Source organism: Lissotriton vulgaris, chromosome 6 (genome assembly GCF_964263255.1).
Source record: "Lissotriton vulgaris chromosome 6, aLisVul1.2, whole genome shotgun sequence".
In the NCBI taxonomy this organism is placed as follows: domain Eukaryota; kingdom Metazoa; phylum Chordata; class Amphibia; order Caudata; family Salamandridae; genus Lissotriton; species Lissotriton vulgaris.
In genome coordinates this window covers 131,365,109-131,390,715 of record NC_141694.1, presented here as the reverse complement: position 1 = coordinate 131,390,715, position 25,607 = coordinate 131,365,109, and the positions used below count along the sequence as shown (strand labels likewise).

At 43.3% G+C, this 25,607-nt stretch overlaps 1 protein-coding gene across 1 annotated transcript in view; it reads right to left on the bottom strand.

Moving 5' to 3' along the window:
* Positions 1-25,607, bottom strand: part of DNAH14 (dynein axonemal heavy chain 14) — a 1,270,113-nt gene that overhangs the window by 1,174,365 nt on the left and 70,141 nt on the right. Inside the window, exons 3-5 of the mRNA XM_086926153.1 lie at positions 24,964-25,082; positions 10,495-10,610; positions 9,466-9,590 (exon numbers count right to left, since the gene is read on the bottom strand). Of these exons, the coding sequence (XP_086782279.1) occupies positions 9,466-9,590; positions 10,495-10,610; positions 24,964-25,082 (360 nt within the window). The remainder of the gene's footprint in view (positions 1-9,465; positions 9,591-10,494; positions 10,611-24,963; positions 25,083-25,607) is intronic.

Here is a 25,607-nt window from a genome sequence, read left to right as displayed (position 1 = left end):
TATCCAAAGTGCAAGTGCATTTCCCATTATAATCTAACATGAAGTTTTTAACCCCATTATTTGCGTAACAGGGGTTTATCCCAATTCGCGCTTTAAACACTTCCTGTGTTAAGTGATAGCTGGGTAACCTATCTACATAAGGATAATGTTGATCCATTTTCATCTGTTCATCACCACCTCCCTTTTCTGAATCGTTTTTGGCCACCTTAGGTGTGGCAGGGTATACTCAGACCTGAGTCCCTTTCTCACTGCACCATCAGGATTCAAGCAAGCCGGGCCGAAGACGGCTGAAATGCCAGAAACCGGTCCCCGGTAGCTTGTCTCCTTTCTGGTGAAGAATTGGCTTGGTAGTTTAGTCTGCCCTGTTCCCATGATGCACTGGGCCAGGGACAGGCTGATTTGCATATAGCCAGGTTCTGAGCTGGGATGGTGCAGTGAGATAAATAACGGTGATGGATCAAGCCCTGATCTTTGGACTGGGTAAGAGTGGTCTGCTTAATTCAGACACTCTGTTCATCACCACCCCCCTTTTCTGAATCGTTTTTGGCCACTATAGGTGTGGCAGGGTATACTCAGACCGGAGTCCCTTTCTCACTGCACCATCATGATTCAAGCAAGCCGGGCCGAAGACGGCTGAAATGCCAGAAACCGGTCCCCGGTAGCTTGTCTCCTTTCTGGTGAAGAATTGGCTTGGTAGTTTAGTCTGCCCTGTTCCCATGATGCACTGGGCCAGGGACAGACTGATTTGCATATAGCCAGGTTCTGAGCTGGGATGGTGCAGTGAGATAAATAACGGTGATGGATCAAGCCCTGATCTTTGGACTGGGTAAGAGTGGTCTGCTTAATTCAGACACTCTGTTCATCACCACCCCCCTTTTCTGAATCGTTTTTGGCCACTATAGGTGTGGCAGGGTATACTCAGACCTGAGTCCCTTTCTCACTGCACCATCAGGATTCAAGCAAGCCGGGCCGAAGACGGCTGAAATGCCAGAAACCGGTCCCCGGTAGCTTGTCTCTTTTCTGGTGAAGAATTGGCTTGGTAGTTTAGTCTGCCCTGTTCCCATGATGCACTGGGCCAGGGACAGACTGATTTGCATATAGCCAGGTTCTGAGCTGGGATGGTGCAGTGAGATAAATAACTGTGATGGATCAAGCCCTTATCTTTGGACTGGGTAAGAGTGGTCTGCTTAATTCAGACACTCTGTTCATCACCACCCCCCTTTTCTGAATCGTTTTTGGCCACTATAGGTGTGGCAGGGTATACTCAGACCTGAGTCCCTTTCTCACTGCACCATCAGGATTCAAGCAAGCCGGGTGTCTCCTTTCTGGTGAAGAATTGGCTTGGTAGTTTAGTCTGCCCTGTTCCCATGATGCACTGGGCCAGGGACAGACTGATTTGCATATAGCCAGGTTCTGAGCTGGGATGGTGCAGTGAGATAAATAACGGTGATGGATCAAGCCCTGATCTTTGGACTGGGTAAGAGTGGTCTGCTTAATTCAGACACTCTGTTCATCACCACCCCCCTTTTCTGATCCATTTCCCAAGCCATGATCATGTGGGACAATGAAGTTTTCTGCAAAAGATACTCCCGATCATGTATACGGGATGTATCAAACCCCAATGTGCTAAGTACTTTCTTGTCTATTAGTGGATGTCCTAGCTGCGGGAAAGGCTTTAAACCTAACACTCCATACGCTTCCCTTAGTGAAGCTCTTGTCTCCATCGCCCATGACAGCTCACTAATGGCAATTTCAGCTTTACACCACTGGGAAATTTTATGGGACTCTTCTGTCCCTAACCGCTGCCAAAAACGTATTAGGGCCATACAGGCTGTGGTCCTGGAGGTAATTCCCAGCTCTAGTCTTGCAGCCTGTACCATGGATGGTTTTGGCAACGAGAACAAGCTTTTTAGAGTATTTCCCTCTTCTTTATCCCAACAGACTTTGCCACTTAAGTAAAGTACTTCTGCCCCATACAGGAATTGTGGAGGGACCATTGCTAGATAGTCCTTTATAACTGGCCTATCTTCTTCGTATACACTGTTAAACCTTTTTAGACCCTTCACCGAAGCCGCTGCCCTCATTTTTAAGGTTTCTAGATGGATATGCCATTTTAGGTTATTCGTGAACCACATTCCTAAATATCTATACTCATTTACCCTCTCAAGAAGTTCTGTACCAAGATACCATGTGAACTTTGTTTTCCTCCTCCCGAAACATAACATTTCGGTCTTCTCCATGTTCACTACTAGTTTTTTAATTAAACAGTATTCTTTAAGCATGTTTAGTTTTCTCTGAAGACCTATCTCCATCTGGTCCATAATCACCAGATCGTCTGCATATAATAAGCAGGATACATGGCTTCCTCCCAGTTTCAGGCTAGTCCCTCTAATCTCACCTAGTTTTCGGGGTAAATCGCCTATGAACGGGGAAAAGAGTAAAGGGGCAAGTACACACCCCTGCCTCAAGCCGTTTCAAATCTGGATCTTCCCGGACAAACCTCCCTCCTCATCCAAGATTATTTGGGCCCGGTTTTCAGTGTGTAAGGTCTGGATCAGGGCCAAAAGGTCGTCCTGTGTTTTATACCCTACCAGGGTTGCCCACAGCTATTCTCTGTCCGAAAGATCAAATGCTGCGCGGAAGTCAACAAAACAGCAGTATAAATTACCCCTCTGTTCCATTGACTTCCGAGAGATGGACCAGAGGGCAAAGCAGTGGTCCACCGTCGAATGACCTTCTTTGAACCCACCCTGCTCTGGGGGTACTATCTCATTATCATATGCCCACTCCTTTAACAAACCCAGGATTACCTTGGAGAATACTTTTTCGCCTATGCCCAGGAGATTTATTAGACGATAGTTTTTAGGGGAGTTTACATCGCCTTTTTTATGTATTGGCCTGACAATTGCCCCTTTCCAGCTATCTGGCAAAGTTCCTGTACTTACTATCATCTGGAACATATTCGAGAAAAACTCGGCCCACCAGTCTGAATTCGTTTTTTGTAACGGCTGCTGGTAAATTATCTGGTCCTGCAGCTCGTGTTAATTTAACCCAGATATTATGCTTTTAATATAACCTGGGGAGATATATATTTTCACTTCTTCCCTGACCCTCGGCCAGTTCTTTGGTATTAATTTCCCCCTCCCTGGCCATTTGCCATAGATTTCCTCAAGATATGCTACTCACTTGTCGGAGCACTGCAATGTCCCTACAACTTTCCCCGTACATTCTTGTATCATTTTCAAAAAACTTTTGCCGTTTTTGTCATCGATTGCCTCTAGTAAATTCACCCAGCATTTATCTTTATAGGATCTCTTTTTATCTCTGATAGTTGCTTTATATTTTATATTTAGTTTCTTAAGTTCAAGTGAATATACCTCATTGTAGCTACCTCTCAGACATCTTTCATGCCGCCTAATAGCGGCCTTTACCTTCCGGCAATCATCGTCAAACCATGGTTTATTATTGTGGAATACTTTAACTTTACTTTGTGGCCCTTGATTACCCCGTTTAATTTTTGTCCTGAGGCATTCTACGAGCTGTTTTATTATATCCTCATACCAGGATATATCCTCTCCTGGTGGTAGATTTTCTACCCCCACTGTTAACTGGAGTGCTCTCAGTTTCTTTATATATTCCTCACTAATCCTAGTTGTGAGGCGCTTAGGATATTCAACATCTACTTGTAGCGCTTTTTGTCTCTGCGGTACCCTATTTACCTTTAATTCTATCAGTAGTGGGTAGTGATCACTGCCCTCTACCCTGCTGCCCTATTTAAAAAGTACGCTTTGCGGGCCGATCCGATTCCTTTCTACCATTAGCACAAAGCATGCCCATGGCCCCCAACATCTTGCCAACCTCCACATCTTGGGTTGAACTATCACACCTTGGAAATTTGTCAAACTCTATATTAAATACTCTGCCAAGAGTCTGTTTTTTGGGGGTTTAGTCTATGATTAAAGTCGCCCAAAACAATAACACATCTCTAGGGTATATATCTTGTTAACCCTCCAGATCCTTTTTTAGTCGCTCCAACTCCGCTTTATACTCATTTATTCATCCTTTGCGTATATACACATTTATAATACATATACATATAATACATAGACCTTCCCCACCTGCGTTATAATTTATTATCAACACTCTACTACCTAGCGTCCAGTTACACTTAAGTTCTAAGGAGTTTATGTCTCTCACTATCCTTGTTGAGACTAGTGTCATCTGCCCGCCTGATGGCTTACCTAATGAATTCTTTCATGCGGGTTTTACATGGTGAGTAAAGCCTTCTGTAACAGGGGTTTTGTCACACAGCCAAGTCTCCTGTAGGCAAACAATATCGGTCCTCCTAAGAATATTTTTGAAGCTTTCATGAACCATTATTCTTTTATATCCATTGACATTCCAAGACAGAATGGCCAGGCTGCACGACGAACCTAGATCCTAATCCACATTACTCAGATGCCCGTCTTCCTCACCATCCGTATATGCCAATTCTCTATATCTATTCCTGGACAGTGCATCTACATCATCCCACCCGAGGTTTTTAGGGGTTATAGTGATTTCAAGGGCTTCCTTCATACCTCGTCCCGAATGAATCATTTTTATTTGCCGTTCTCCCAACCCTGCATGGTTCCTAAGGAATGGTTTCCCTTGTTTATCCATCTGTGCATCCTCTCTTTTTATTAACCTAATTCCTTCCCTTAGTATCTCAGCTTCTGCGTTTTGCATCGCGACTTTTATTAGTGATGAGTGGAGTAAGACCTTTGTTATTTCTTTACCTTTGGAGGTTGTCAGGAACGCCTCTTCCTTTAGATCTTCTGAACTAACATATCTTAATCTAGGAAATTTTGTGAATGGAGAGAGGAGCTGTGAACGATTTAGGGGGTTTCGTTTCTTAACTCTTTTCCCTTCCTTTCCCTGTCCTATTGGTTCTACAAATAACCAAGTGTTGAGGGGCCTATCTAACTGCATATCTGGCGATCTTTCATCTGGAGTTTCTTCCCTTCTTTGGAAAGTTACTTCTTCTCTGCCTCTATTCCTACGCCTCATCCCCAAAATTGGGTTACTAGGCACTGCAACTACGGACATCTCCCTCCCCCATTCTGATAGAACGTCCTCCTTTTCCCCGGGGTATTTCCTCAAGATACCATCAGAACTCTTTACCATACATTTTCCTGATTCCTCCCTTCTTTGTCCCTCAGGTCTGCAGGTGCTCACCCCTGTATCTGCAAAGGATAGCTTCTTTATTTCTGGCCTTACAACCTTGTTGCGTAACCTTTGATCTGGAGTTCCCCCATTCTCTTTCTCCTGTTGGTTTTTAGATGGGGCCTTTATCACCCTACTGCGCCACCGGGTATTTGATTTTATGCACCTCCTTTTCCAATATCTCCTTATAATCATAGGCCAGCAGGAATATATATACTGTAGGTTTGTCCTCCTTAGGACGACTCACTATTTCCACATATCTGCATTAATACCCTCATGTATTTCTACTGACCTTACTAGGGAGGGCATTAGGCTTTTAATCTGTGTCAGCTCCCTAGTTATATTCCTAAACTGATTACTTTGTGTTTTTAGAATTCCATTATTTAAAACTGAAACCTCTAAAATGCCATGCAGGGTTTTCTGCAACATCAGCATAACCTTGAGCATAGATAAACTGGAGGAACCTGTCACCTCGAGGCTATGCGGGGGGAGGCCTGATGAATCAGTTTGGGCAGCATAGGGGCTTTCCAATCTTACTTTTCCCTTTGGACTAAATACCCTCTGGATAGAGTCTTCCTCACACTGGGATTTACTCTGTATTGCTCTTTCTTCCTCCACCACTTCTACTTCCCTGTCCTGAGTAAGTAGCGACTGGAATACCAGTGGCGAGGAAGACAAACGTGGTTCCATTGGGATCTCGGCAATATTAAAATTAGTCTGGTTCAAAGACTCCACACTTATAGCTGCATCGTCCTCTATAACTTGTGGTTTCTCTATCTCACTCATCTCCTTATCTGGCATCTCCTTCGATTTAAAATGTTTGCCAACAAAGTCTTTGATGGATTTTGAAACTGCCGAGCCACCTTTTGCGCCTTTAATCTTGGAAGTTGTCGACAATTTCTGTACACATGAGTCCAAGGAGGCGGTAGACTCCCTCACTGTAGTTTTACATCCGGTGGGTGTCACCATATCGGCATTCATATAATTCGAGCCTTTTGGTAATTCAAAGTATCCTCCATCCCTTTCTTTATCAATCTGCTTTTAATCCTATTGCTCAGGCATACTGCTAAATTAGCCTTCCACTGGTTGTTCAGTGACTTTTGTTTACCCCTACGCGACTTCAATTCTTAGTTCTATCCCTCCTTCATGAATTTTAGCCACAATTTTCTGCCTCCACTCGTGCCTGTTGGATTTAATGTCCACCATCCCCACACAAGCATTTATTACCAGCCAATCTGCTGGGGATCGCATCTTGCATCTCGTGCCTCCCGCGCCTCCCGTTACCGGGCTCCCGGTCACGGCGCGACTGCAGCATTGTTGTCAGCAAAACCCAAACTCCATGGGCCTCGGTACGACACACTCGTCCTCCCCGCCGCGGGTCCCAATGGTGGCGTCTGGAGCGGGTCTCAAAGGCGGCGTCAGAAGCGAAGGTCGGCGGTCAAGAGTCCTCCCTGCCGCGGGCCCAGCGGGTCTTGATGGCGGCGCCAGGAGCGAGTCTCGGATGATGGCGTCGGAAATGGAGGTCAGCGGTAAGGAGCGGAATTGCATTACAGAAACATTTCCTTGTTAAGTGATGATGTTGTATTACCGCTTTAGAATTTCAAGAATACAGTTTTCTATCATATCCCTTGTCGATGGTGGGGGTGAGTCACCCTTTTGGTCAATTTAATCTGACTCTATTTGATGTGGTGCCATTTTTCAATAACATTTTGTTTGGCCATTATACTTCTGTTGCATTGAATGATATAGTAGAACAGAAATGTGATAAAACAGGGAGTTATATAAGATTACCATGTTTCCCATCAGAGGGCTGATTGTATGCAAATCTTACTCAGTTACCAGTCGATCTACAATGTGCCCTTGTTTTCTGGCTTAATAGAGTGTATCAAACTCCATATATATCAACTGCAATAAGAACAATACTAAGATATTTAGCCATCCAGCAATAAAATTACACCAGAGAAAAAGCTCCTTTTACCCATCTCTTGAAAAAATGGTTGAAGCCTATTTTTACTTAGGCAACATTACAGTCAAATCTGTGTCTAGGAGGTAAATTAAGGGTGCTAGAGATAAGTTCTGTGGTGTATTGGAAGCACTTTAATGTAAAGTTGGGAAATATTTCTCTTGAGCCCCATGATCTAAGCATACAAAGAGATGCTCTGCTGTCACGTGGGTCAGTGTAGTTTCAAAAATCAAATTACTCTTTTTTTGTTTAAAGTTTGAAGGTATCCTTCTGTAAGGTGTTCTGAGGTTGATTCAAAGCCTCACTTTGGAGATGACCCTTGAATAGTGCCCTCCAGTGCTTTCACCTTACAACATCTTTAGTGTTTCTTTGCCAGTTGTTTCATCTTCTATTTCTCTTCTAGACTAAACAAGCGGACTGTGACCAGTGAAGGAACTTCAAAAGGATAGTCAAACACCTTGTAAGCCAATCAACCAGAGCAGACCCTCTACATATTAGTTCTATCTTTTTGCCTTGCCCTGGAACTAAGAGAGCATTTACAAACTTTAGGTTGTAGTGCAATTGTGTGTGCTTGTTTAAAGATGCATGGGTATGGGTCCCCTACAAGAGACACACATATTCTATCCTTAACTTTCACCCTACTGAATGTGTTTCTCATATCTCCATGAAACGTGAATAAACTCATCTATATTTTTCTATGATATGAACTATCTAGCAGAAGCTTAGAGTTTAGCTGCTCCAAGATGGTTTAAAAAATGCGATACAGAAAGAGCAAGTTAAGGATTGATCGATCTCCCTGTGCATCAGTAAGGCTACTGAAGTTATTCTCGTTCTGGGCCCACTTTGGTTCCTTCTTACTTTTACGCCTTAGACGTTTTAGACTACCTCTGCTCTGCATAGCCACATATAATACAGTTGTTTATGCAACATTGTCCTAGCCATCTTTGCTCGTTCACTAACAGTTCCTAACACCTACACATACCACCACCACACTGCTGCATCTTTTAATACAAAAGTTTATCTTATAACCTGTGTCTCGTTCCCTTGGGGGCCAGAGAGAATAATTCAGGCATAGATCACTGTTCTAGAACGATAGTGCCTGACATGCATACCTGCATAAACTAAGTTTACCCTGATGATGCGGACATCCTAACTGCATAAACCAGGTATGAGGGCCTGGGCCAATCCCGGAGATCGCAACTATATCTCTGCGCACACATAGTAAGAGTAGACCTAGACAGATATATAATTTGCCATGGTTGGGGTGTTTGTCCTATACAGTTTGCTAGTAATGCTAATTGCTTTATTATTTGCATCTGCCTAATGATTACAGCACATTTGCTTTATGATAGACGGCAATAGTTTCAATAAATGTAAACTTTCTTTGTGTCTTTCTTTTGTTTACTATGGGCATGCATGAGTGAGTAATGAAAGAGGAAGATCTTTTTCTACGGATTCCCTTGGGGAATAGAGGGCCATGCTCGAGGCTTCAAAAATCACCTGTTACTCTGGAAAGGTTAGGAGTTCAGGGGAAGCACTGTGAACTAGCCAGGATCAGGATGACATGAACTGATGATGTAGAGAGACTCAGTCCCTACACTCTGATGTCCGGTCATCCTAACACACAGTCCTGCATTACCAACAGAATCCTGCAACACTACCTCCTAGGAAACTCGATTTTGAGATGGGGGACAAAGCATGATTCTGGTAAGTCCTGTAGGAAAAGGGACTTAAAAATTAACATTAGGACATTTCCATCCTACTCATTTTTTTAAACAAGAAGTTAGAAGCCTGCCTCCATTCTCAAGTAATATCTATAATGAGTTCTGTTTGATCCAATTGTGTACATTTCACCCTGAAGGTTCTAGTCACTTTAAGTAAATGTCTTACATCAAACTATGAATCGTTTTGGTATTTTTATTACATTATTATATGTCATATTGTGTTTCCACAGTTTGAAAATGATTCTATGTACAGTTCTTAGACACCAATTATGTCTTTTCCATTCTATACAAAAGTGCTAACACATAAATAAATAAATGAATAAATAAATAAATAAATAAGATGTCCAAGATCACAAAGTAGTGGATGCCACGCATGTCCAGAATCCCTCACTGTAACCTTTTATGAACACGGTAAAAGATTGCAGGTGTAAAGGTGACCCGGAGAACACGTCATTTGCTCAGTCAAGCCCAAAATGTAGGCAGAAAAAGTTGACATGAGTCAATTCATGGCTTAACTGGCTTTTTTTGTTTCTTCTTAATGAAAACTCAAAAAGTAAGAGATAAACATTGTACCTTGAGTGGGTTCTTGTATGCGGTTTTCTTGCCACATTTAACTCCAGGTGCTGATTGCGGTAATACAGTCTGCCAACCAAGTTTATTTCTTAATCTCAAAATGTGTTTGATCACATCATCGTCTTCTGGTACACAAAAATAAAGACATGTAGGTAAATGCATTGAAGTATAAGTGCAAAGCGTACAATTATGCTCATTAAATGCAAATCTACAAAAGCCGGGATGGTAGGTGTAGTGGACCTCATTCCCTTCCACTACATGTTACAACCCAATTCAACTGTAGGGTTACTGACATCAGTGATGCATAAGCAAGGTTGCACCCAACCTCCTGGTTTAGGAACCAGTGGCATCCTCTTCATCCTCTGGAAATGTATAGGCAGAATCAATAGTGGCAAGACATCCTTCACAAACAATACCCAACTGTGAGGTGTATGTTGCATTCATATTCAGGATTTAATTTACTTTTAGGTGTGAGGGGGAAATCTACAAAAAAGGCTGAAAAACCAAATTGTTCCCCTGCAGTTTAGATGCATACAGAGCCCCTATGGATCTACAAGGAACTTGAAAATGCACTAATGATTCAATTTCGTACACTAGTAGTGCACAAATAATTAACATGTTATCTTTGGGACAATTCTGGACAGCTGAAATTGAGAAAACTGTTTTAAAAGTCACAAATTAGTTTTCAGACTTGCTGCATCTCGGATTCAAATTGGAGAAATCAATACTATAGGGGCGTTTTTCCGCCATTCTTAAGGAGGCAAGCTGCTTCTGGGGGGCGGTCCTTCAAAGTACTAGCCCTGGCCCCAACTGTAAGTTGAGCGGAGTGGCCTGGTGTTCCTGCACCCAAATGTCCTGCCTGCAGGAACGTTTCGGGGTACTGTAAAATGTGCTTCAAATCCAGTGTGTGAATTGGCCCATTGAGTAGGATTTTAGCTCATCTCATGCTGTTCATACAAAAACTACCACTTTTCTCAGAATTAGTCTTCATTTCATTTTCCTTATTCCACACCTCAGCAGGTATCTTACCACAAATGTCCATCTTCTGATGGGATATTATTTCATGCACTGACGCTGTAATGAGCTGCCTTTGATCCTTGGTCCTCTCTGCAGGGTTTGTCATTTCCAACTTCAATTTTGGAGAACTAGAACAAATACATAAATTAGGCAGACAACAGAGAAGCTGAAAAACTGAAACACAGCGACATTTCGAAAGAGTAAAATTGAGTGACTATAATTAATCAGAAGTAAATATAAATCATGATAAAGTATGGACTGTGCGTGAGGTTTACGGTGCAAAACTCACAAACATTTAGAACTTTCGAATATGAAATGCTGACTGTAGTAACAGAGTGTAGGGTTTTCGGTTTAGAACAGGAACCATTAGCATTAGTTCACACCTGACTTATGGCGCGTGGTTGGAAATCACAGCTGAGACTATGCATTTTTAACACCTACATGTTATACACTACTGTTCCAGTTATTCCAAAATGCACTTATATATTGAGGGAACACCGCATTAAATTGGATATTTCGTAAAGTATATTATATAATGTTTCTGCTATGTACCAATAACTGAGACTTTTTTTAATTCATAGCAGAAGCAGAAACACCTGGTCAGTCTGGGATATGAAAAAGGAAATGCAAAAGCTTGTACATGTTGTCCCACTCTCGCATTTATGATCTCCAGGCCTTTGACTACGCGCCACAAATGACTGAAGGTAAGCTGCCCTCAGGCCTAACAAAAAGGTTTCCAAATAAGCCATACTTTTCCAATCCACATAGAATGGCCGATGGCTGTAAACTATATTTGAGCAAAATAGCGCACTATTTAACTTAGAGGAGTAGAGTCGCAAAATATTTGCAAAATGTCATCTTTATGGAGAAATATAAAATGTCCTATTATCTTGGAAGTGGCGATTCTTGTAAAATTGTCCATGATAACTGTTGATTTTGACCTAGCTCTAAAAATGGTCCTGGTAAGCCAAACCTGAAAGCAAAGTGTAATTTCCAGTATGTGTAAGTGAGAGATTGTGCTCTATCCAAGAACCTGCCTCCAGGCCCTAATACCGAGTATTTGTAGTACCATGCCATCTACAATATGACCCTATCAAGTGTGCTCCAACAATGTATTCTTTAAAGAAACAAGAACCATATATAACTGAACTGAACGGATTTGCATTGAAGAAAACATCTAGGAATACATGTGGTGTCATTTATGAAATTCACAGATTATAGTACGGTCAAATATAAATGCATCATTCAGGGAACAAGCGCCATATAATAAACATTTCTTCAATAGAAAGACATATCCACGTCGGTATGTGTGTGTGTTTCAGTGCATTTGAATTCACTGATACGAGTTGTAGGAGCCTTCATCAGGACAAGGCAATCACCCACTAATTCCCCGATACTTAAAGGAGCATGTTGACTCAGTCACAGTGACTACAGCACATAAATGGACATTTGCACAAGCAGGGTCCTGTTTGTTTGATAGGGTCTACAGACACTTACATGTTACATTTTGGAAAATGCCCCTACCTTTAGGTCTTCTAACGTTTTTATAAGATAGCTACAACTCTGTGGCTGGGCCTAACAGAGGGAGCACCACCCCCTTTTGTACCGCTTTTGGCCGCCATAAGTGTGGCAGGGTATGCTCAGACGTGAGTCCCTTGCTCACTTTGCCACTGGATTCAAGCAAGCCAGGCTGAAGACGGCTGGAATGCCAGAAACCGGTCCTCGGAAGCTTGTTTCCGGTCCAGGAAAGACATGGCTTGGCAGTTCGGGCGGGACTGTTCCCATGAGGCACAGGGTCAGACTGATTTGCATATAGCCATGTCTGAACTGGGGTGGCAGAGTGGGCTAAAGAACGGTGATGGATTAAACCCAGATCTTTAGACTGGGTGTGAGTGTTTGATTGATTCAGATGCTCCGTCCATCACCACCCCCTTTTGTACCGCTTTTGGCCGCCATCAGTGTGGCAGGGTATGCTCAGACGTGAGTCCCTTGCTCACTTTGCCACTGGATTCAAGCAAGCCCGGCTGAACACGACTGGAATGCCAGAAACCGGTCCTCAGAAGCTTGTTTCCGGTCCAGGGAAGACATGGCTTGGCAGTTCGGGCTGAACTGTTCCCATGAGGCACAGGGTCAGACTGATTTGCATATAGCCATGTCTGAACTGGGATGGCAGAGTGGGCTAAAGAACGGTGATGGATTAAACCCAGATCTTTTGACTGGGTGTGAGTGTTTGATTGATTCAGATGCTCCGTCCATCACCACCCAATTTTGTACAGCACATAAATGGACATTTGAACAAGCAGGGCCCTGTTTGTTTGATAGGATCTACAGACACTTACATGGTACATTTTGGAAAATGCCTCTACCTTTAGGTCTTCTAACGTTTTTATAAGATAGCTACAGAATGTAAAAAATGCAGCTGCTCTGTGGCTGGGCCTAACAGAGGGAGCACATTTATCCAATCACAAAGCAGCGATGCTGGCATTGAGAGATCTAATGAATTCTGTTTAAAAAACTAAACTCTGCTCTCATGTTCACGCACAGAGTAGGCGTTACTTGATAAATGATGCATTATAAATTGCACAATATCCCCCCTCCAACAACCTTTAGTGATTAATGTATTCTTTTTTATGTATTATACTTATCTATAAAGAAAGCAATTGATGTCAAGGTGCCCTAGTGCTATATGAACTGCTGGATTACTGAGGTCTACTGGAGCTGAAGAAAGGCTAAAGAGGTGAATAGTTATTGGGTAAGGTGCAGGGTTTTTAGAAGCTTCTGAAATACAGATTATTGGTCGATCCTTTAGGATGTAAAGGGGGAAAGCAACACTGTTAAGCAACAATGAAAAAAAACAGACCTGTCACACATCTTCTGCATATTAAACACCATCAAGGGTCAGCCAGTAGCTGGCCTTAATGTTAATGAACTCGGCAGTGCATAGGCTGAAAGAGCATCTGATGAAAGCTGGGTGCTGTGTGTATAATGGCCTTGTGGCTCATGAATAGGCTCTTATAAGCGTGTTGTTTTCCCACAACAAGGCCGGAAAGACTAGCTAGAGAGTCCGGGATGGATATGGCATGCAGAAGGCCCAGAAGCAGACATGCTGCTGTATTCTGGATCAGCTAGACACTGCTAGTCAGGTGCCAAGCGCAGTGAGTTATAGTAATTTGGTCACAAGTTAGTCCCAGCCTAAATGAAGACCTTTCTCAACCTTCTGGGAGATTTTATTGATTTGGGGCAGGAGAAACAAATTTTGACAATCTTATCTGGAGATTGGAAGAGCTCAGATCCAGTACCAACCAGAAATCTGATGTTGATGGGGTTGAAACGTGGGGAGAACTTAAGGGATAAGTGGAGGCCTAATTTACCGCAGTGATTCATTTGAATGGTAAGAGTGGTACTGTAGAGAAGAAACGTGTATTTCGACTCCCTGCAAGAGGAGCTAAACATGTAGGAGTAGGCCAAGGTACAGTCCCTTTCAGGGGAGGGACAGGAAACCAAAGTTAGCTCTGACAGAAATGCCCAAACCGCACATTGCATAAGGAAATGATTAGAATATGGCTATGGTTGGGGCCGTGCCAGCCCATTCAGCTCTGACAGCAGCCCCCACCTTCCAGCACATTAAGGAAATACTAGACTTCTGACAAGCCACAAGACCTAAGGAGTACAATTTTCCGGGCCATAGGATTTTATTGTATTCATTTTATTTGAAAAGTTTTATATAGCGCTGGGGAGCTTTGGGTTGAAAGGCTCAACTCTGGATGAATATTGCGCTACTGTGCCATTAATAATAACAAACTGTAGGCGAAGGGTTAAATGGCCAGACCTACAAGCGTCCACTAGTAAACTCGCTGAATAATATGAGACTATTATTCCGCTCATTGAAGAGATGGGGAAATCTGGCCATTAGGGCAGGGCAACTGAAATACATAATCAATTGGTTGTCATATTAAAAGATATCCTGTACCCTGTGAGAAGGGCAAACCAGCCCCGGACCACGATTCTTCAATGGTTTAATACTCCTGTCGGAAGGCCATAAAGGCCTTGCTTACAGTAATAAAAACCAATGACAGTGAGGACATCAGGGTGCATCGCACTATGTATAAAAAGGCAATTTGTGATGCTAAGAAGGAATGGGAGGTCACATGTGGGAGGAGTTGGGATCTGCACTTAGGTGTAAGGATTCCAAATTATTCTGGTCCATTGTTGCAACTGGACTTAGTGGTCATACCCACGCGCTTGCCCCCAATATTGCCTCTTCAATCTGGGAAAGCCACTTTGGTGCTCTATATGGCACCTCTGAGTTGGATAGCTCGCCTGTTAGTAATCTTGAACCTCAGCAATTTCAAAGCATCAACGGGGCTAAAGAGTGTGGATGGTTGACTGTAGTCCCTACATGCCTCGTCCCAGTTGAACCCTTTACCTTGATTGAGGTTGAGACAGCTATAGGTAAATTGCTCCCTAATAAGGCTCCAGGATTGGATAAATTGCCGGGGGATTTTTTTTAGGGCACAACCTAAAATCTGGGCTCCCTACTTGGTCGTTTTATTTAATGGCATTTTGCAGGGAGACGACCTGCCCCCTACTTGGTTAGGAGCAGAAATTGTGCCTATTTTAAAAAAGGGCTGCCCATTAACCCCCTCCAATTGTAGACCCATCAGCTTAATTGATACATCACAAAAGCTGATGGGGAGGGTCATCCTTGACAGGATTCTCGGGTGTATCGATGAGAATGGGATTTTGTCTAAAATCGAGGCAGGCTTTAGTTCCGGCACCACTACCTTAGATCAGATATTTCGCCTGCAGGTCATGTATTGGAAAACAGCAAAGGTGGAGGGTGGCAGCCTCTACCTTGTGTTTGTGGACCTGCGGGCAGCATTTGATCTAGTCCCGAGTGAAAAACTGTGGAAGGTGCTAGCGGACCTCGGACTCCCGCCCTATTTATTAGCTGTTCTATCTAGGCTTCACGTAAACAACTTCGCCCAGGTCAGGTGTGGTAGGCATGGCGAACTCACAGATCAATTCCCTGTCCAAAAAGGAGTTCGCCAAGGGTGCGTGTTGGCACCCACACTATTCAGCCTCTACATTAACGGCCTTGTGGAACATTTGAATGGTGTGGTAAACAATGTTACCCCTAAATTGGTTACGGGTAGAGTGCCCGCTCTGATGTTCGCAGACGACACCTTGTTGTTGTCTAGAACATCATCGGGCATTCAAAAAACACTTGATGGATTCGTGGAGTTTTGCGAGCTTCGGGATTAGAAATCAATCTGGGAAAAACAAAGTTTATGATTTTTAACCCCCCTAAGCGGGTACGCCCAAACCCGGTTTTACATGGTACCCCCCTTGAAAGGGTTAAAACATTTGCTTATCTGGGTGTTACTCTGACTGAGAATTTCAACTGGAACACGCAGATTGCTAAATCCACACTTAAGTTATCCCAGCTTGCGGGGGTATAAGTAAAGTTTTTAGGGAGGCAACTTTTAGGCCGGTGTCCCCAGCTCTGGAGATATATTGTCTCCAGGCTAGAACGGCAGCAATTTACGGGTCTGAACTTTGGGGGCACAAGCAGATAATGAACCTTAAAAAGGTAGAGCAGTCTTTTGTGAGAAACCTAGTTGGGTTACCGCCTAGTACGCCTTTGATCCCTCTTAGACTTGATCTTGGCATGGTGCCAATAGAGGACATCATAAGTGCAAGACCAATTATGTACTGGAAGAGGTTGTGGTCAGTCCCCGAACTGGCCGCTTACAGAGCGGAATTTCCTGAGATTTGGTCTCTTCTTATATACAAAAAGATCCCTTGGCTCCAGCAAATTAGTGCTGTTAGTACCCGGTTAGGTCTTTTGGAACTGTGGTAAACCCCTTAGACTTATTGCCTAGGGATATTAAAGAATGAACTCCTTTCTCATATACGTATGCAGAACGTTCAAACGCTATCGAGCTCTGCAACATTGGGTAGGTTGACATCTGAGTTCCTCTTGGTTAAATCAGAATCCAAAACTGAAGAATTCATGGATTTAATTGAACCCCCGCTTGCTCGAAAGCTATATCTCCAGTTAAGGCATGGCACTCTGCCCATTAGGTCTTTTACATCTAAATGGCTCAAACCTAATAACGAAGTTTGCCCTGCATGTAGTTATAAAAATGAGAATGTAACTCATGTATTGTTTTTCTGCCCTGCCTATTCTGCAATTAGAAAATGTTGGCTGATTCCTATTTGTAAGACTTTGGGACTCTTGCATTTTACACAGGCCTGCAGGATACTGACCTATGATACCCATCCTCCCATTCTGTTTGTGGTTTCTCGTTATTTACTCAGTATGTGGCGTAGGAGACAAACCTTTCTAACCTAATTGTTGTACTTATTGCTTTTTATTTCTTGTATCCTGATAACTCGTAGTTTAATTCTCTTTTAACATTTTATGACTATTTATTGTTTTACTGTCCGTGCTGATGTATTTTATGTGCACTTGTTATGGTCATTTGACCGAAATAAAGTTATCAATCAATCAATCAATCAATATAGCGCTGGCTAAACCCGGAGGTATCAGAGCGCTTTATATGAGGAAATACATTGTTTCAGAACATAGTTACAAAGTTACATCAGTTGCTGGAGCGTTGCATAACATAGAAAGGAAACCGTTTAATGTAGATACATGAGTTACTAAAGCACAGAATAAATCTTGGGATTTCTGAATGTTAGCCTAGCCATGACTGAGAAGTGGTGTAAGATGTATTCTCTGAGAAAACTGTTTGATGATTTGGGGGCCCAGGCAAATCTGCTGGTCCTAATTACAGCAAGGGTGGTTCTGATGAGGTGAAAAGTCACTTTTCTCCCATATAAACGCAGCAGAGAGCTATCTAAAAATTATGCAGATAAAGCTTGGACTACACTTTCTGCATTTATTCTACTTTGGTGGTCTGGGACACCATGTTGATGTTAATGCTCTCTTTTGCAGCCTGAATTGTGGCAGTCGTTCTGCAGCTTGGTCTATGGGCTATTCAGGGATTTCCCCTTTCCCCTTTCATTTTCTAAATGGATAAAAGCTGTTTTACTAGTGTTCAAAACAAGGTATTCTCTACGTCCTCCTCCCGTCACCCTTCAGTGGCGCCTATCCTTGAGGCTTTTGTTTTACACAAATCTGGGACCAGTTCTAGATTACCAGATGATACTGTTTGCTCTGCATTTGACGGACATGATAATGGTTTGTTGGAAATTGCTGGCTCTTCCGTGTTTTATAAAATAGCAATACAATATTTTAAAACTAAGCGGAGATGAACCTCAACATAAGTCTTATCAGAATTGTGTGTAGAGTGGTGATTGATATAGATAGGTTGTAGGAGCATAGGTGTGGGGTAGATATACTTTGTGCATCTTACGGCACCATAGTAATGTCACCTGGTGATACAGTTTAGAATGCTGGGGTGAAGATTCTAATGCTGGATGGGACTGGTGGCGTTTTCTACTCCTGAAGTTGTGGTACCAGGATTGATGGAATAAAGATTCAAACTTACTTGCATGTGGACCTCTTCAACACAGAATCAGCATGCACCTCTGATTCATATACTGAGGTTAAAATATTATTGGGATTCATCCAACAGAAGATGCAATAATACAGGACAGTGCATGTGGCTATAAACACTAGCTAGCACAGAGCATGACCTGGTGGGACCAGGGTTCTTTTGAGAACAGATTCTGAACAAGCCTTAACAGCCTCAAAGCTGCACTGATGAGGACGAAGAAGACCCCGAGTCAAATCTCTCAGATTCAACCTGGCCATTGATCTTACTCTCGAGGAACACAATAGTAACACAACCAAGATGACCTGGTACCCGCTCTCTTGGCTTAAGTATGCGAAGCATTCCTCCTGAAGGGTGATGTCAAAGCTGCTATTGAAGCCCTCTCAGTTCTGCATCTTGGTGTGGCAGTTCTCTGCTCCACGGTCTCCCAGACTCAACACTGCCCATCAAAGGGCATCCTTCACACCTCTCATTAAGGGCCTGAAAAACATGATGCAATTCCACTAGCTCACCTTGCCGGCCTGCCTCATCTGCAAAACTAGATGCTTAATCTACAAAGTCAACGTAACCAGCAACTCTGGCTATCTTGCTTACAAGCTCACCATCTTCAATGGCCCTCCGCACAGACAGAACACCATCAGACTGGAGAAGAAGTGCAGCCTTCAGGAGCTAATGGCTTTGCCAATTGTTTTAGCATTATGTTACGATACACATTGCATATTTTACATAAGTAAAGGCTTCAGATTTGGCCATGCCCCTTTTGGAGACCTCTTCCACCCCATTCATCTCACTTAAAGCACTGTAGTTCACAAGAGGCCTACAGACATCTAAAAGCTGTCTCGCGCTTGTGACCTAAAAATTGAGATACTGTCAAATAGTGGAGTCTTCAGAGTCGAATCAAAAACTTGTGGAGCAGAAAGGAGAAGCGAATCCTTTGCTCCTCTGTGACCTTAACGTTACAGCTTCTCTGGGAAGGCAGGAGCAGAGCAGAGCTGCTGTTAAGCATCAGAGGGGTGAGTCGTTGTAACGACCGGGTTCTCAGACCAGATGGGATCAGCTCCTGAGAGCCCCTCCAACCCAGCCGGAACGTAACCACCTCCCTCCTCAGGACCCATCTATCCAGGCACCTGGGTACCTACCTGAGGATGGGGAACTCACAATATACAAGCTCATATCATCAGAAACACCACTAAATCTATAGGGTTACTAAGAATACTCACTGATTACTAAGGACGTCCATGCCCTACACCACACTCATACCTCATAGTCTCGCGACCACATGGGTCCAGACTAATCTACCCTGGGGCAGTTCTGATTATCTACCATTACACACTGATTACCCTCAGTGCTCACTCGACACGCAATCCTGCGTATCTACACACTATGCTGCAGCCCTAGTGCTCTCTTTTTATCTGATCCACAATCCGGAGGACCTACACACTGGTCTATCCAGTGCTCGCTTACTTACAACATGATCCACAATCCGGCGGATCTACACACCGTATCCCCCCGGTGCTCACTCAAGCCGCAATCTTGCGGGTATACACTCTGACCACAATCAGTGCTCTCACTAACGCCGCTACACAACGACGACCACTTTCCTATGAATACCTTCAGCTCTCTGTCTCTCTATGTTGGGAAGTCTCTCTCACTATTCACTAAGGGTTCGCTACTACAATAATATTATGGGATGGCCGAATCACTTAGTGTCAATAATTCCCTAGCTCAAGGGCTCCTCTCTCTCCCTAATTATTCAGTGGCTACTTACCGGATCAGGGGCAGCATCTGTTCTGGCTGTAACACCTGACTAGAAGGAAAGGCTACCTGTGCTTTAAGAACAATAGACACACACTGTATGATTACCTGATTAAAACGCTCTCTATCATAAGAACAACACATGCACACTAGTTCACTAAGAACTGGGGTATCTTTATTACAATAACAATAAAATAATAGAATACACATACACAGATCTGCGGGGTCTCTATAACTAACAGGAACTTTAACACACCGCTGAAAGAAAAGGATTAGACATACAATATAACAGGGACAATGTTATCTGCGGGGTCTCTGTGACTAACAGGAACTTTTAACACACCGCTGAAAGAAAAGGGATTAGACATACAATAGCCTAGGGAATAAAGACAAGATTAAGGTGTAAGTGTAAAGTAAGCTAATTTAGACTACCTCACCTATTAGAGGGAATATCTCTCTCTCTGGTAGGATCAGGGCTCTCTGTCTCTCCCTCCGTCACCATAGCTTCACGCCTCTGGCTCAACTGCTCCAGCTGACAGCCTCAACTCCTCCATCTGCTTTAATGCATTGTGATAGTCTCTCTCCAGCTTCAGCAATCATCTGCCTTCTTTCTCCATTCCAGAAAACCAATAGAACTGCACTGTATTCTGCAGCTCCAGCAGACATCCTACTCTCCACTCTTCAAGAACCAAACTGACCACTCCTCCTCTTCTGCACTGCGCTGATATGGATTCCTCTCCCCTCATGAAAATTTCCAACAGAGGGCTGCCTCCCACCGAATTCCTGTGCTAGCTCCAGAGCTCTCTGCGCAACCGCAGTGGCCATCTGCATGTTACGTCTGGGCCCAAGAGACAAACACATTCTTCCGATAAGAACCAGTCCTGGCTGGTTTTCCCCTAGCACACAACAGGCTTAACTATAAACATTGCCTTTCCCCTTCAAGCATCTCAGCTCTGCAGGGATAGAAATCAAAATGGAGTCTCTCTAGTTCTGGGCCTTGTAGGCCTGAGAAGGATGAAATAACCCTTAGCTCTGTCAGAGTACCTATACAAACCATACCAATGTGTAATATAAAGTCAGGACCACAGGATCCACCCTCTATTCGAGTCAAGATACAGTAAAGAACACATAACTATGCTAAAGCCAATAGGCAATAGATGGATTAGAGTCAAGAATAAGGGATCTATCATCATATAAAGCAGCTATCCTCTTCTAGGTCTGGAAAAAAGGGCTTAAAAGGGCCAACACAAGGTAAGAATACAGATCCTAGATGTGAGCAAGCTTAAAGTCTTTATCACTCCGAAATAGAGCCAAAAAGCCTGTCAAGACAGTCGTGCACTGCAGTGAAAGAAAGCCGAGTGCCTATCCTCCTTCACCAGGCTGTGTGTGTAGGTCCTGTGGCTCTTAGGGCGACTGCATCCCTTTAGAAGTGGGGGCCGCAATATTTGTTCTCCAGCAAAGTTGATTCAAATGTTGTGCCAATCATTTGCTCCCTGGCAAACAAACTCCGAATATTTTCCGCTTCTTTGGGAGTAAGGTGGAAAGGAAGAGACACGTGCAAGAGACAGCAACGTGGAGCACGTGGCGGTTAGAGGGAGGAAGCAATGCAGAGGGTGGAATCATGGCGATTGGATGGGGTAAGCAACAGGAGGGCAGAGGAAGCTATACAGTGGGCGGGGAGGAAATACCACAGGGGTGTAGGTAGGCGAAAGCATGTAGGGGATGCAGAGAGGGAAGCAAACTAACAGGGCGAGAGAGAGAAACGTGGAGCGCTGGAGGGAGGAAAAGTAAACCGATGAGAGGGCAATGGGAGCGGGCAGGAAAGAAGCACATGAGCATGAGAAAGAGTGCAACATCAAGCGCAGATGTGCTCCCACGGAGTGCTTGTTTAAAAAGAAAAAAGTAGTGCCTGAAAAATGAGAAGTGGAAGGACACAACTGATGCAACATGCTCCAAAGGAGGGGCAAACATAAGAAGAGGAAAGAGCTATCTATTTATCTAATATCTGGAATGCAACACCTATATCCATGAGGACTTACCCACCCTGCCCCAATTAATAGGAGAGCTTAAGACACACTTATTATTCAGGAACCACTATTTAATGATGCATTAACAGTCCCCAAACCAAACCTCCTATCACCTGCGGAGTGAGTCTTTGCCCTTGAAGCAGTACAGCGCTCCGCTGCCTTTCGTCTAAGTTCACACTATATAAATTCTATATACATGAATATCATTGTCCATGGATTCAAAAAAACCATGCTAACCATAAGGGCCCTACATATAACTCGAGACCAATCATTTAGGAGGCAGTGAATAGGTGTCACTTGCCAATGGGTTTGGGTTTCCACTTTGTTTGGGCCGTAGGGAGTAAGCACCCTGTTAAGGTGTGCACCTTTGTGATTTGCAGAGCTTCATCAAACTCTGTATCCTTCCAACCCCTTCACTTTTGTGACTGAGACAGATTACATTTTATCCAGGTCATGGTTGAGTTTATCCAGAACACGTTTGAGTGTGCTGACAGTGTGTTGTGTGGTCAGGAAGAGTGTATTATTAGTCTTAGACTATTTACCTCAGTTGGTTTACATTATTACTGGGAAGAGATGGCCTAGTGACTCAGACCACCTGTGACAGAGAAGGAACCCTTGGTGGTATCTCCTCTCATATGGCACACATATGGAAATACATAAATACATGTATGTATTTCCTTGTAAATTTCCCTCTGTAGTACATGCTGTCCCTCATCAATCCCTAGGCAAAGATATATTAGATCAGAGATGCTGCCAGAGTTAATGTTTATTTGCTTCAGTTTTAACCCCTTCGATGCTGATGACGAGCTCAGCTCGTCATCAGCCACGGGGGGCGTGTGCGGATGACGAGCTGAGCTCGTCATCTTACGCGGCTTTTAGAAAAAAGCCGCGTAGGGGAAAAATAACCGCCGCAGCGATGCGGTTAACACTCATTTACAAGCCTAGCACGAGGGGACTTCAGAGCAGTAAGGTCAAATAATTGCAAAAGATGAAAAAGTATGCACCAATATGTCTGCAAGTCTGCAAAGTGAATGTATCGCCCCAACCGTATCTGAAGCCTAGGTGGTTATGTTAATAGTGGACTGTGAGATAGCATACGTTTCAGCTTTGTCCTTTCCAGCTGTTCTGCATGCTCTCCCCATGTCATCGCCCATTTCTCGGTCTACGTGGGTGTAACATGGCATGATCCATGCCAGCCCTCAGTACCCAGAGAGATGCAGTGTAAGCCCTCATGATTACCTTTAGTCTCAGAAACAGACAATGCACTTCCACATAGCATAAGACTAAGTGGCAAGGACCTTGTAAACTCAGTAACAGGACCAGTATCACAAACTCCCCAGTGCTGAAGTACTAGTACTTTCTCTCCGGATGTCTGTCTACTGAGTGTCTTATACCTAACCAGAAAGTATTTTTGGAAGGAATTGATCACCAAAGATAAAATAATGCAGTATTTGTTGCCACAACATCCAAGGTATTTCCAAATACTCCACACAAACACTCCACTACAATACTTGTAATAAAGCAAGCTTATATGAATAGTGAACTACACCACTATTATTTTATTTGAGAAGTTTTATATAGCGCTGGCTGGACCCTGAGGTATCAGAGCGCCTTACACGAGAAAAGTATAGTAAAGGCAAACAACAATAATTTGACTGTATGGATTATCAAAGCAGGAGAACATAAGTGAAAACAGCTAGAGTTAACACATATCAAATAGACAAATGCAAGGAGCAGGGAACATGACCATATATAGCATGAATAGGGAGATTAAACTATTGTATAAAGACGTGAGACAGGAGAATGAAGCTAATAAGCTGTACAAACAAAAAGTAAGCACCCTGGAGAATCAATAGGATTAATAGAAGAGAAATAGTTTGGGCTTACACATAATGGAAAAGCAGATAATTAGAGCAGTTCAGGCACAGTAGGAGAGTAGGGGAGGAACAGAGTAGTGGGCGGGTGAAATAAGGGCATAGGTTAAGATCCCCAATATTCGTTGAGGAGGTGAATTTTGAGCTCTTTTTTAAAGCTGGTGTAGAAAGGGTTACATAGTAGGCCTATGGGAAGGGCAATCCAGATTTTTGGTGCATTTCCTGAGAAGGAGGAGATTGTGTGGATTTCTTCTTGTGCAGGGGTGGGACTAGCAGGAGGGTGTAGGTGCCTCTCAATACACCACCATCATGGTCAGAGCAGCTACCTATGGAGCCACAGAGCTAGGATGCAATACTTCACACCTAGAAGCATCAATTATGGACCAATTTCTGGAGGTGACAGGAAGCACCAAACTCCTTGCAATGGCCCGACTGCTAACCCCAAGTGTTCAAAGTAAGTACAATAGTTGTGGTTTCTAGTATGTTTAGTCCTGACTCAACTCAATATACCCTGATCCTCTGCTGAATGTAAACTCATGCTTATGTAACCAATCACTGCCAATTTACATGTTAAATAGCTTGTGTCATATAGTCATCCAGTAACCTTTTCTACACATGGGGACTTGCAATTTTTGTATAAAAACCTGTCTTAAATTTTCTTATTATAGTTTAGTTGGGATATCACTAGTCTATTTAATAGGAAAATGACAAACAGCTCAACTGTACTAACTTATTACAGCTGAGTTGTGACTTGGTGCTTGCTGCCAGAAGACAATATGAAAGGTAGGTTGTTGCAACTATGGTTTAAGCAATACAATTTTGCACCCCTGTACCCGAAAGCAACAATATTTCTGCATGTTATCACACAACAGCTGTTTCAAATAGTGTCTATCATTAAACAGCACATAATATGTTTTTGTTTAGGGAACAAATTACTAGGTGCATAGTGGTGTGTTTAATTTTGTACTTTAGATTCCACATTTATTCTACTTACTTGCAACTATACTGGTTCATATGAAAGATTAAGAGACCAAGGATGTAAGCCTTTTGGGGAAGGGTAATCTTGTGACCATGTATTATAAGGAAAAAAATAAACTCTTCTGGCTGAAATAAATAAATAAATTGGCTAATAAAACGCTGCGGGCCAGCCAGCTGATTTTGTTGTCTACTATAGTAATCACAAGCCCAGTCAGCAGTAAGCGACCAAACACAAATCCTCCACCCCCGAATATCTGTGTCAGGGCTCTTGAACAAAAAGAAGAACAAATACTTAACACCAAAGGTTTTATTTGTATATACCTATTTGTCCCAGTATCTCCTTCCTTCGTGCTCTGTGTCTTTTTCCGCTCTCGCCTGTAAATCGATGCACGAACAACAGCAGCTGCGATGCATCCTGAAGGGGGTTTGGGGAGGCAAACCTGAGAAAATAAATATATGAATGAGCAATACAATCGTCAATGAAAGTATACCAATGATGCAATCGTCCAGTTTTTAGACCCATATTTTATGACATTGACATGCACTTCTGTAGACAACACACTCACAGCCAGGTTCTATCAAAGACACTCAGTGACTTCATTGTGACCACCAAAGAGGAGCAGTAGAAAGGAGATCCAACCTTTTCCTTGAGAGCTTGCAACAATCATGGAACCTCACATTCTGCTTAACCACGTGGCTGCTGGGCGTTTTCCCCCCCCCCTGTGCTGGAAAATGCCATTTTAGTGGCACCATGACGAGCTCAGCTCGTCATCAGCACACGACACCCGTGGGTGATGACGAGCTGAGCTCGTCATCAGCATCGAAAGGGTTAAACCATCTACAATGTTCCAGTCAGAAGGACTGTCTCACCAGGAGAGAAGGCTCAAAACATGATTGACAAGAAGAAACAGACTTAGACGAAAGCTGCCTCAGATGTTTGTACATCCTCTGTACTCTATGTCGTG